The sequence below is a fragment of the Acanthochromis polyacanthus genome, chromosome 7 (genome assembly GCF_021347895.1).
Source record: "Acanthochromis polyacanthus isolate Apoly-LR-REF ecotype Palm Island chromosome 7, KAUST_Apoly_ChrSc, whole genome shotgun sequence".
Lineage (NCBI taxonomy): Eukaryota > Metazoa > Chordata > Actinopteri > Pomacentridae > Acanthochromis > Acanthochromis polyacanthus.
The window spans coordinates 19,817,455-19,829,871 of NC_067119.1; the positions used below are offsets into that span (position 1 = coordinate 19,817,455).

Genomic DNA, 12,417 nt, shown 5'->3' on the forward strand with positions numbered 1-12,417 from the left:
ACAGTCCCAAAATCAAGACAATTCAGGAGATAACAGAGATACTGTCTTGGGAAGATTACAAAGCCATTTGTAAGACTCTGGGACAGGGGTGTCAAGATCCGTCCCTGGAGGGCCACTATCCTGCATGTTTTCGATGTTTCCCTCTTCCAACACACCTGATTCAAATGATCAGGCTCGTTATCAGGCTTCTGCTGAGCTTGATGATAAGATGATAATTTGAATCAGGTGTGTTGGAAGAGGGAAGCATCTAAAACATGCAGGATAGTGGCCCTCCAGGAACTGAGTTTGACACCCCTTCTCTGGGACCTCATAGATCCAATGAGAGACTTTATCTACTAATGGAGATGACTTGGAACGATAGTGAACCTTCTCAGAAGTGGTCGACCTTCCAAAGTGCCTCCAAGAGCACAGTGACAGCTCATCCAGAAAGAGACAAAACATCCAAAGAACTGCAGGCCTGTCTCACCTCCATAAAGGTCAGTGTTCATGACTCCACTGGGGAAAAGTGGCCTGGAGTGATGAAATTAAAACCACTGTTAACTCAGGAGAAAATTATTGGATTAAAACGCTTTATTATTGGAGAATGTTTTTTGGGATTGAAGATTGTTTCATCTAACTTGAACCAAACACGGTTGTCAACAATAAGAGCATTATGCCTCTGATCAAGCCTGGAGGTGGCAGTGTTTTGTTGTGGGGAGGCTTTGCTGTTTCAGGGCGACTTGCCATAATTGAGGTAAACAAGAGTTCTTCTCTCTTACAGACGATCCTGAAGCAGAACGTCAAGTCATCAGTTCATGAGTTGGGCCTCGGACGGGTCTAACGACAAGACAATGATCCAAAACATAAACGTAAGTTCACTTCTGAATTTTTCACAAAGGATAAAATTAGGGCTTTGAAGTTGCATAGTTATTGTGTAGACTTGAACCGTATTGAGGTGCTGCATAGGGACCAGGAACGGGCAGTTCATGCTCACAAGCTCTTCAGTGTTGCTGCACTGAAACATCTCTGCAAAGAAGAGTGGGACACATTAGAAGAGATAGACACTGAAAAAGAAACAGTCAGAAGTGGGACAAATACTTGGTTTTTGGTCTGATAGCAAATTTCACTTATTTTTACCTGAGAAAAATTAGTATTGATGTAGTTCAGGTAAAAGTACCTGAGATGACTGAATGCATCGTAGTGTATCGGGAGGGAAGATAATTTGATGGTGGAAATGTCACTCTATGATTTACATGCTTTTTGACAACCTGAACTGTGTCAAAGAGAATTTGTTGTGACCTTTTGCTAGGTCATACACTTTACTGACTAACAGAGTTTGTCCAGATTCTCAGAGAATCACAAATCTAACCTGTCACTATACTGTACTACCGCCACTGTGCATAGGTTAATTTACATATTTAATCTATTTTACATTGTTTTCTTTATTACTCCACCAAGGAATGCAGCGGAGCTTTTTGACGATCGGTGAACATTTGTCTTTCTGTCTGTTGTTCCGTCTGTGTGCAACATTACTCCAAAAAGGAATAACAGACTGGGATGAAATTTTCAGGGAAGGTCAGAAATGACACCAGGACCATCTCATTAGATTTTGAAAGTGATGCGGCTTATAGTCTGGATTCACGGGCTTGTTAAAGATGTCTGTATCATTGCAGCATCACTGTAGCTATGACAACAAGTGACGTTGGCAGTCTGCTGACAATCACATGATTGTGATCTTACTACAAATGCACTGCTGCAGACTTATGAGGACTTATCATACAACGACTGAGCAGCTCTGATGGAGTATGGCGCTCTCTGAATGATCCTTTTTTTTAAATGTATGGCAATAATACAAAGTTGAGAGAGACGTTCTTCTGTATGTCCTGGATAGACAGAAAGAAATTGACAACAAAAATCTTCTGTTCTATTCTCACTCAACAATATAACCTCAGTAATCCATTGGAAAAAACATAAGTATTAAGAAAGAACAAGAAAATACGGAAAATCTGACAACTTGAAAGCAGCTCTTTCTCCCTTCCTTGAATGTAAAAATAGGACATGATAGTTTGTGTCCTAACACACCCTGTGAAGAATGTTCCTCCTAATGTGCTTCCTATGAATAATACACCCATGTGCATCAAAAAATATCCCCTGGCAAGCTTTTAGCATTCGTGTACTCGGTTGCACCCAGCAGACTTATTGCTGAGTACAACAATTAAATCTCTCTCTCTAAAAGTTGGAGGCCTAAGTGTGAAGTCAACAAATACTTTCCTTCTTTGCGTCTACGCAGTATTTTTATCTCTTAAAAAGCACAACAGTAGTGAACAGTACAAAGAATAGTGACAAATGGAACATTTAATCGCATATTTTCTTACTTTCACCAAGGTGTTCATTATCTATATTCAGTCCTCATGCACAGGAAATTATCTAAAATTAAATTGAGTAAAAAATAATAATTTCAGAATTAACAAAAGCACAATTTTCATAATAACTGCTGATATGAGTGCAGGTGAAGTTCCTTAAATTTAATTCAACTTCCACTTTCAAATGTAATTCAAGGGATCTGTTACCTCCACTTCATTACATACATGGTTTCAAGAAAAAGAAAAATAGAATGTACTGAATTAGATAAGCCTTTTTAGTTTAAAAAATAATTTGGATTATATGCAAATACATCCCTTTAATATCATGTGCAACTTAGACTGAAATGTCTGTATCAGTTGATTAAAAATTAAAATGAAATTGAGTTAACTTCATAAAACTGACTTGTTGATTTAACTGCATTTAATTTTCTTGCACATTGAGGTCAGAATTTTTAGTCACCTCCTCTGCCTGCATCACTGTGGAGCAACTTAGTTCTTTAAATTTGCCAACTTAAATACTTGTGTTCATAATTCTGGTAGCAACAACACAGCATTAGTATCCTTCTATTTGACACAGGGTCATAATTTACTGAAATATTAATATAAAAATAGATCTGCACAGAGGTGGAACATAGTAGAATTTAAATTCCATGCTTCTTGTGTTCCTTAGGTGGTTTTAACCTGATCTTTAGGGAGCTGGTGCATTGCCAGGCCGAGCTGAACACTTTGGATCACATGATGAGCTGAGGGAAAAATCCACTGAGCTGGCACCTGATCTGAGACCGCGGTCTGTATCTGAGCCTTTGTGGGTTATATTCACACCATTTTCATTCTATCTTGTTCCTTTTGAGGTTGCACAAAATGTACCAGTGCTGTGGGCCCTTACAGTCGTGGCATCAGGATTAGCTGGCTGTAGGGTTGCTGGCTGGACCTCTAAGACACACCTGATAGCAGTGATATGTAATCACAGCCCTTTAGGACAGGAAATTAACCAAATGACACTGATAAGCATGTAGAGTTCGGTGTGTTGGCCATATATCTTAACAAACTGTCAGTTTTAGACTTTAGTGTGAGGACGAGTGAATCTTCACTTCATCGATGTGCCAGACCTGCCCTTCCAGTACCATACCAAAGAATGGAAGAACATACCTCCGACTTTGGAGGGATGAACTCACTCATGACTTCCACAGAACATTGCAGAAACAAAACTATGATTTTGAACAACACCTCCAAACATTAGATATAAATCACATTTTTACATAAATAATTTGTTTTCTGTTATATTTTGTGTCATAATGTGTTTTTTGCTATTGAAAAAAATCAGTTATCTGTTAAAAGTCTTCATGATACAAATGTCTCCTACATTTGTTGGCTTGTTAATGTGTCTCTGTGGTGTTTTTTTGTATTCTAAAAGACACAACCTCAGCAAAAATAACCAGTTAATGCCATGGCTGAGCATTTCCATCAGAAAACTGGAGTGTATCGATGACAGTCTTGTAGATTCAGACTTCTCAAGTTTCATATGTTTCGGTATGCCCCTGGAGGCACACAAAAAAACAACCCTGCCATCTTGCATTGTGGGGCTTCCAATGTCATTATTCTTCCTTAGGAAAAGTTTCTGTGTGGCTGAATTACTCCAAGATTACAAGCTGAAATTATATGTGTGAGCTGGTGTGCTCGAGCGGCGGAGGGGTGGGTGGAGATAGATTTGAAGGATAAGACAGAAAGAGATTGTTGTCATGGAAAAACTTGTAAATACGCAACTTTGAAATGCGGATGTGGGTTTTTAGGAATTTAATCAATAAAGGGAATCATATTTTAGGTGAAACTGAGCTGTCTAGTCTCAGAGTCTGCACAGTGAAGGCCAGACATCCAAACACTGTAACCAAACAGTGGAGAGGAGTATAGCTTGCTTTGCTGACCTTAGAGAGACGGTCTTCCTTAACTTAAATTAAAAGATTGATATGTACATGAATGCGAGATCTCAGTGACTTCAAGTATATAAAATTACTGTTCATAATAATGTGTTTGCAAGATCTTAGATGTTGAATTGTGCAACACTGGAGCAGGTAATTTAAAAAGATTGCTTAGCCTCTTTTGGAGGAGTACCAAAAAAGGCAGCTGCACAGTTAAATAGGTCTCAAAAACATCTGACAAGCCATCAAATGATCACGCAAGGGCAACGTATCTGAATGTACTTGGCCTCCAAGTCATGTAAACTAATTTCATCTACGTGTTGAAAGGACATATGAGGAATGCAATTAAAATAATATATGATGATAATGAAAGGTGAAATGGTTCTGTGACAGCAAAAGAAGCGCAAGAATTCTTTCCACTCCTGAGTTATTTTCAAGCTTGATCTTTTGCACATTTTCTGTAGATTAGATGAGGAGATAATGAATTTAAAGGGAATCTGCAGTATTTCTGTTTAACAGCCAGTAAATCAAACTGACAAAAACTGTGTCAGATCTGCAGCTGGTTGGTGTTCTGTGACTCATCTCTTCTGAGCAAAGGAAACTTCCTCCAGAGCAAACAAATGCTAATAATGAAATGAAAAAAACAAACAAACATGCACATCAGCACGTGAAGCATCAGGAAGCAAATTCTGAACATTTTCTCATCACATAGGCTGTGTACAATCTGTGAATTTATGCATGAAAATTACTAGAACTTCAACTGCAGCTGTGATGAAACTGGCCACAACTTCACTCTTTTTCCAGTGCAGCATAAATGATCTGTTCAACACACACCATAGGTTTATAGAAGGCCAGCAGACAGACATATTTAGTTTATATGCATGATTTTCTGTCTTCATTTTATTAGTATGATAACTCCAAGATACAGACCAACCACACCTTTAAACACGTGTGTCTGCCTAATTACCCACGCTTTTTTTTCCACTCAAAAGTTTGGACACACCTTCTCATCCAATGCTTTTTATTTATTTGTAATATTTTCTACATTGTAGATTAATTGTAGATTAATACTGAATATCCCACATGTATTCTTTCATAGTTTTGATGTCTTCAGTATGAATCTACGGTGTATATAATAATTAAATGAAAAGCACTGAATGAGAAGGTGTGTCTACTGTAGAAGTGTGAAAAGATTCTTTAACTTTACTGAACTCATATGTGGGAAATAATGGGAAAAAAGGCCCTTTTTATCCTGCACACCAGCTGGGACTTTAAATGTGGAGTTGCAGTGAGTGAAAAATACAAAAAAAAAGACTTGAGCGTACAGTACAGACAGTGAGATTTACGGTTCAACACGATGACATTCATGTAAGACGCATAAACTTCAAATATAGACAAAAGCTGAAACCACAAAACGAAATCATGCACTTAGTTCTCCTGTTAGGTGTAGCCCACATGTTCATAATAAAGTCTAATTAAGGCCGACACAAATAAATGTGTGTCTTGTGCAGACTGTGCCAACTGCGCCCGTTAATAAGAAGGTTTTTAAGGCGCTGGAGATCTGTTTAATTGTTGCGCAAAAAGACGCACAGAAGATGAAGGATGAAGGGTTGTTTTTAAGATTGTAGATAGCCAAGTGTTGATTTGAACGCACAATACCGTTTCCCCAACACAAAAAATAAGAATACCCATCCCGCCCTCCCTCCATATAGGCACACAACTGCACACACACACACACACACACACACACACACACACACACACACACACACACACACACACACACACACACACACACACACACACACACACACACACACACACAGACAGAGTTTTCGTCTGGATGCATGAGGGTGCGAGCGGACTTGTATCTCAGCATTTTACTTGTACTTCCAGATTGTGAACATGCATATGCATATTTCGTTTCTGGAACACAAAACTCCTCCAACTACGGGCCTCTTTTGCGCAGGATTTCGCGACGCGTGACTGGATGAATAGCTTCTGAGAGAACATAATGTTTGTGTGTTTTGTTGCTCAGAAACGGGGATCCGTTAACAAAACAATATTAAAATAATTTCATGACTTATCAGAGTAAAGTGCTCATATAATTATGCAGCAAGGAAACACATTTCTGCTTATTGAAGTTCCTCGTTGCAGAAAATAGTTTTCTTTTCGTTTGTCACGCCATAAGGAGTTCCCACTCATCATGTGGCTTGTCAGAAAACCTGGCGACTGATTTTTTTTTTTTCTCAAGAACGCCAGACATATCTGACATTGTTAAATACCTTGCTTTGTTTTGTTAAGTGCTGTTCAAAAACACAGCAGATTTCCGCCTCATCAGAATGGTTGGTACATTTGTGCGCCTTAGAAACAAATGTTTGGCAAGAAAAAATATCGATCAAATGAAAAATAACACAACAGTCTGCAGTCTTTTTGAAATAATGTTAATCCAACTACGGAGTTGAGCTGAGGGAATCCCTCTTTCCTGAACAATTCCTTAATCAGTGGAAGCACACATCTGATTTTTTAAGAAATCCTGGACTCAAATAGAGAAAAAAATATAAGTCCCCAAACCAATTTAAACAATTTACTGGAACTTGAATCTTGTTTTAAACTGTTTTATGCAGAAATTTAAGTTTAATTTACACACGATATTAAATAGGTGTGATTACAGTTTTTATTAGCACAACTGTTTAAAAAATGTTTGCAAGTGTGTGTACATCAAGAACGTTTTGTTTTTTTATTTATTCATCTTGCAGTAATCCATTTTATTATGAAGTGGTAACAGGTCCTGTGTAGAAATGCAGAATATTCCTACAACAGAGTGTCCAGTTGAGGTTATGGCGAAAAAGCTATAATAATAATAATAATAATAATAATAATAATAATAAAAACTACAAATAACAGGATTTTAATTCATATTATCCAAACATATATTTTTAAACTGTAGCTGTTTCTAAAGAGTACAATGACTTTTAGCAGTGCAACCAATGAGAAACAACAACAAAGTATCAGGGCCCATCAGGAAGAATAAACATCTTCCATAAGTCCAATACTGGGACATTTTATATACACAATAATTAAGGTTTTGCGCAGAGAAATGCTAATTAAATCAAATAAAATCAAATCAAACTTTATTTATAAAGCACTTTTCATACAAAAAAGCAGCGCAAAGTGCTGTACAACATTTAAAAACATTAAAAATAAGAATACCCATCCCGCCCTCCCTCCATATAGGCACACAACTGCGCGCACACACACACACACACACACACACACACACACACACACACACACACACACACACACACACACACACACACACACACACACACACACACACACAAACTCTCTCTCTCTCTCTCTCTCTCACCAATGGCTGTAGGAAGACATGGCGTGGCACCGACGATTGTGGAAAACGCCTCCATTGGGGCCGTCCACACCGGGAGGAGCTCCAGGCCATGCCCACCGGAGGCGCCGACACCCAGACTCCCCGACCACGACAGACACAGGGACCCCACACCGAGGTAGGGAGCCCCCCAACTAGCCGAGCCGAGGAGACCCGAGGACAACACCCTCAGCAGCAGACCAGACACAGCCCCCAGTGTGGAGGACTCCCCTGAGGAAACACTGGAGTTGAAAGAAATAAAATAAACAAATAAATAAATGTGGTAATAACTAAATAATGGGAAGTAAAAAACCGTAAAATACATAAGATGATAAATAAGGAATGATAAGAACATCAGAATATAAGAAGGCTTAAAAGATCAGTTAAAAGCCTGATTAAAAAGGCAAGTCTTTAACCTTCCTTTAAAAACACCGACAGTCTCTGCAGTCCTGAGGTTCTCCGGCAGGCTATTCCAGAGGCGGGGGCCATAATGGCTAAATGCGGCCTCGCCGTGTGTTCGAGTTCTGGCTTGTGGTATAATTAAGAGTCCGCTGCCAGAGGACCTCAGGGTCCGCGAGGGTTGGTATGTTAAAAGGAGATCGGACAAATAAGAAGGCGCAAGGCCATTAAGACATTTAAAAACTAATAAAAGGACCTTAACATCGATCCTGAAAGGGACGGGGAGCCAATGCAGCGACTTTAAAAGTACTCTTTTTGGGAAGACCAGAGAGCAGGGCATTACAATAGTCTAAACGAGAAGAGATAAAAGCATGCATTAGCACCTCCATGCTGGCCTGAGAGAGAAATGGGCGGACTCTGGCTATATTCTTAAGATGATAAAAACCTCGCTTTATGTTTTTAATATGTGGGATAAAATTCAGCTCAGAGTCAAAAATAACGCCCAGGTTTTTTACAAATTCTGCTGGTTTAAAAATGTGTAATTTAGGTAAAAGTTTCTCTCTCTGACCTTCAGGACCTATAACTAAAACCTCAGTTTTGTCCTGGTTGAGCTGTAGGAAGTTTGCTGCCATCCATGACTTAATGTCTAAAATACACATTAAAAGAGTATCAATTGGCCCTGTGTCATCAGGAGACACGGCAATGTACAGCTGTGTATCATCAGCATAGCTATGGAAACTGATGCCGTGTCTCCTGATGACGTCCCCAAGAGGAAGCATATAAAGATTAAAAAGAATGGGACCTAAAATTGACCCTTGGGGAACCCCACACCTAATTTCATGGGTTCCTGAGGAACACGTATCCATACTTACATAAAAACATCGGTCTGAAAGATAAGAGTTGAACCAGTTAAGCACAGTACCAGAGAGGCCAACCAGGTGTCTGAGTCTGTTTAATAAGATATGATGGTCTACTGTATCAAAAGCGGCACTTAGATCCAGTAGAACCAACACTGTTAGTTTTTTATTATCTAAATTCCACCTGATATCATTTAAAATCTTTAAAAGTGCTGTCTCTGTACTGTGGTTTATCCTAAAACCAGACTGATGTTTCTAAAATGTTAATTCTGTTTAAAAAGTCATTGACTTGGTTAAGAACCAGTTTTTCTAAAATTTTACTTAAAAACGGTAAGTTGGATACAGGACGATAGTTATTAAGAACATTAGGGTCTAGACTGCTCTTCTTCAGGAGGGGCCTCACCACCGCCGTTTTAAAGGCAGTGGGGAAGACACCTGTCTGAAGAGAGCAGTTCATTATGTTTAAAAATTGTTCCTCAAAGAATCCATAAAATGATTTTAAGAGTGGTGTGGGAATAGGATCTAAAAGGCAGGTTGTTGGGTTTACTTGGGAGAAAACTCGACCAAGTGTCCTCGCATCAACCAGGGCAAAACTCTCCAGGGTTTCCTCAGGCAAGGACAGCAGATCAGATGTGTTAACAGGTAAAACTTGGTGGGATAAAAGGCTGGATCTGATGTCCTTGATCTTGGTTCTGAAGTGGTCTGCAAAGTTCTCACAAAGAGTGTCTGATGGTGTCTTAAAAGCTTTATTAAAATTAGTGCCTGCTAAAACATTGAAAGTGGAGAAGAGGAACCGGGGGTTGTTTTTATGCTCTGTGATGAGTTGTGAGAAATGAGAAGTTCTTTCCTGTTTGACTGCATTATTGTAGGTTTTGAGTTGTTGACGTAAGATTTCATGATGAACTTTTAGTTTTGATTTCCTCCATCTCCTTTCAGCGCTCCTGCAGTTTCTTTTTAAGTGATTGATTTTATCATTATTTCTCCATGGGGGTATCGGTTTCTTTCTGATTGTTTTTGTTAAAAGTGGAGCCACTGAGTCCAGAGTTGACGTCAGTCTGTTGTTAAAATCACAAGGTGCAGGCAGAATTTCGGCAGGAAACAATCACAATCACACACAAGCAAACAATCACACTTATGACTAAAATTGTATGTATGTATTTTGAGAGATTTTATTTATTTAAATTCTTGCGCCAGGCCGCAGTATTGATTTATATCTGACGGCTTGTTCTTGCGCCAGACCGCAATCGTTTCTTGATAAACGAAAAACAAATTAAAAACAGTCCGATGTTTCTGTAATTGCTGAATCTGCTCCGAAGTTGTCTGACGGGGAGGCAACAGAGGAGGAACCAGGAAAGAGAAAATTCATTCGCTGTCAGAGCAGAATTCCTGACAGTCAGCGGAGTTAGGGATCAGCCCATCCCCTATAAAAAGAGTAAAAGAGAGACAGTAACTCAGCTCAGCCGGGAGTGGAGATCTGACAGCAGCTGGGATATCCGAGGTGCACACCGGACAGGAGTCGAACCTTTTGCAGAGATGATGCTTCTCTTCCTGTTGGTTTTAAGTCTGAGCTTGCAATGCCAGACTGATGCTAGTGAGTCCATCTTCTTTCATCTTACTTTACAACACATAGCTTTAAATACAGTCATTATTTAGTTGATCTAAAACTATTTTTCTGCCATTTGTTCTCTCGTTCGTCTACTAAATTTATCAGAAAGTTGATAGAAATGTCTAAGTTGTGTTCCTCAGTTATGTAATAATTTTTTTTTGAAATTCTGTGATAGGAGTGAAACATAAAATTTCAAAAAGAAAAGTCAGTGTCCACTACCATCAGTATAAAGAGTGACCCAAACAGTAGCCTAAATTAAACATGAGTTTTTCCTCTTTGTTTTTTTCATTTCAGGGCTGAGCAGGAGCTTCATGGAAAACAAGGTGGAGACTGCAAAGGCCAGAGTAGACGCGGACTACTTGTACTCCAGACAACTGTAAGAACGCAAACCTGTTCACTTTCTGATTCACATGCCTTTTTCACTGATGTATAAAGTCTTTATAGAAACAGCACAGCCGTGGCAAGAAGAGGGATCTCAGACACGACTTTTTGTCTGTTAACCATTACAAAGTTACAATTCTTTGAAGCCTTAAGCTGAAAAAAAGTTGAATTTCTTTTTAAATCAATATCATAATTTTAATCTATTCAAACGGTTTTGTGGTTCAGAGGGTTAAGCTGTTGTATAAATTGTTCCAAGCAATGAAAATAGATACGGCATTTGTATTTCAAATAATGTCACTGGAGATTATCTAAATGAACATGTTGATAATTCTGACCTGTCAACGCAACAGTTCCCTTGAACGAGTGAGAAGGGATGCTTCCACCCCCTCGGACTTCCTGCGGCTGATGAAGCAGCCTGAAGGTGTGTCCAGACAGGCCGTGAGGGCAGCGGACTACATGGACTACACCGTGGAGCTCATCACCAAGTCTCTGCAACGGCGCCACAAGCGATCCATCAACGCCACAGGTCAGCATCCACGATGTGTTTTTTGTTTTTCAACTTTCCATACAGGTGGCTTCAAGTCGGAGCTAATTTCTTCTCCTCGCCTTTGTTAATTAGATCTGCTCTCCGACGAGGACCTGCAGACCATCGCTGAGCTGACAGGCTGCACTCCACTCCAGCGACCGCCTTCCTGCAACACTATTCCGAATTTGAACGTCTTTCGCACTGCAACCAGCGTCTGCAACAATAGGTGAGGCAGCTTTTAACTGGCAGACTTTCCAGTGTTTGCTGTACTCTCTTGGAGACACATAAGATAAACAGTGTACAATGCTGAATTTATTTCTCTTATCCAGAGTGAACCCTCGCTGGGGATCATCCAACAGACCCTTGACCCGCTGGCTCCCTGCTCAGTATGAGGATGGCATCTCTAGGCCCAGAGGTTGGACCCCAAGTGAAAATATCAACGGATTCATGCTCCCACTGGTAATACACTTAAGAATATCATCTTAGCTGGTTACAAGGTGAAGTAAACTTGCATTTGTGTAAGTTCTTTTTACATGATTCTCACTGTGCTCTCTTCTCAGGCCCGGGCAGTGTCCAACCGTATCGTGGCAGCTAACGATATGGTACCGACTGACCCCCTCTACAGCCACATGGTGACAATCTTTGGGCAGTGGACTGACCACGACCTGTCCTTCACCCCCCACTCTCCTGTCATCCGCTCATTCAACGACGGCATTGACTGCGATGACAGCTGTGAAAACACAGAGCCCTGCTTCCCCATCCAGGTCAGTGTTGTTACATTACTCAGGAAAAGACACGTATGAGGGTGCTTCAAAAAGTTCTCTGCCTCACCTGGTAACAAGAGGAGTAACTCCAGTTTTGGGGCACAACTGTTTACCATAACCGTATATAGTCATGTAGACAGTGATAAAGGACTTTCTAGTATACGGTTATGAACCAAAGTGGGAGTTACACCCCATCTAAAGCACAAACACACGTATACTAAATGCAGTCTGCTTCTTG

General features: G+C 39.9%; 1 protein-coding gene and 1 long non-coding RNA gene across 12 annotated transcripts in view; one reads left to right on the forward strand and one right to left on the reverse strand.

The window, feature by feature from the left end:
* Positions 1-258: 258 nt before the first annotated feature.
* The window catches only part of LOC127534645 (eosinophil peroxidase-like), a 96,171-nt gene continuing 84,012 nt past the window's right edge, over positions 259-12,417 (forward strand). For 5 of the 11 annotated variants that reach the window (XM_051950380.1, XM_051950387.1, XM_051950382.1 and 2 more), the window contains exons 1-8: positions 259-476; positions 761-848; positions 7,644-7,785; positions 10,803-10,884; positions 11,240-11,415; positions 11,509-11,641; positions 11,745-11,874; positions 11,976-12,179. In XM_051950380.1, the coding sequence (XP_051806340.1) occupies positions 795-848; positions 7,644-7,785; positions 10,803-10,884; positions 11,240-11,415; positions 11,509-11,641; positions 11,745-11,874; positions 11,976-12,179 (921 nt within the window). In that variant the 5' untranslated portion in view covers positions 259-476; positions 761-794. Of the gene's footprint in view, positions 477-760; positions 849-7,643; positions 7,786-8,241; positions 10,494-10,802; positions 10,885-11,239; positions 11,416-11,508; positions 11,642-11,744; positions 11,875-11,975; positions 12,180-12,417 lie in introns of those variants that run through there. The other 6 variants (XM_051950376.1, XM_051950375.1, XM_051950379.1 and 3 more) reach the window with 2 other exon arrangements.
* Positions 10,634-11,348, reverse strand: LOC127534646 (uncharacterized). Its single transcript, XR_007942874.1, has 2 exons — positions 11,238-11,348; positions 10,634-10,882 (listed from the first exon to the last, which is right to left on the reverse strand). It is a non-coding gene; the product is annotated as an uncharacterized LOC127534646 (long non-coding RNA).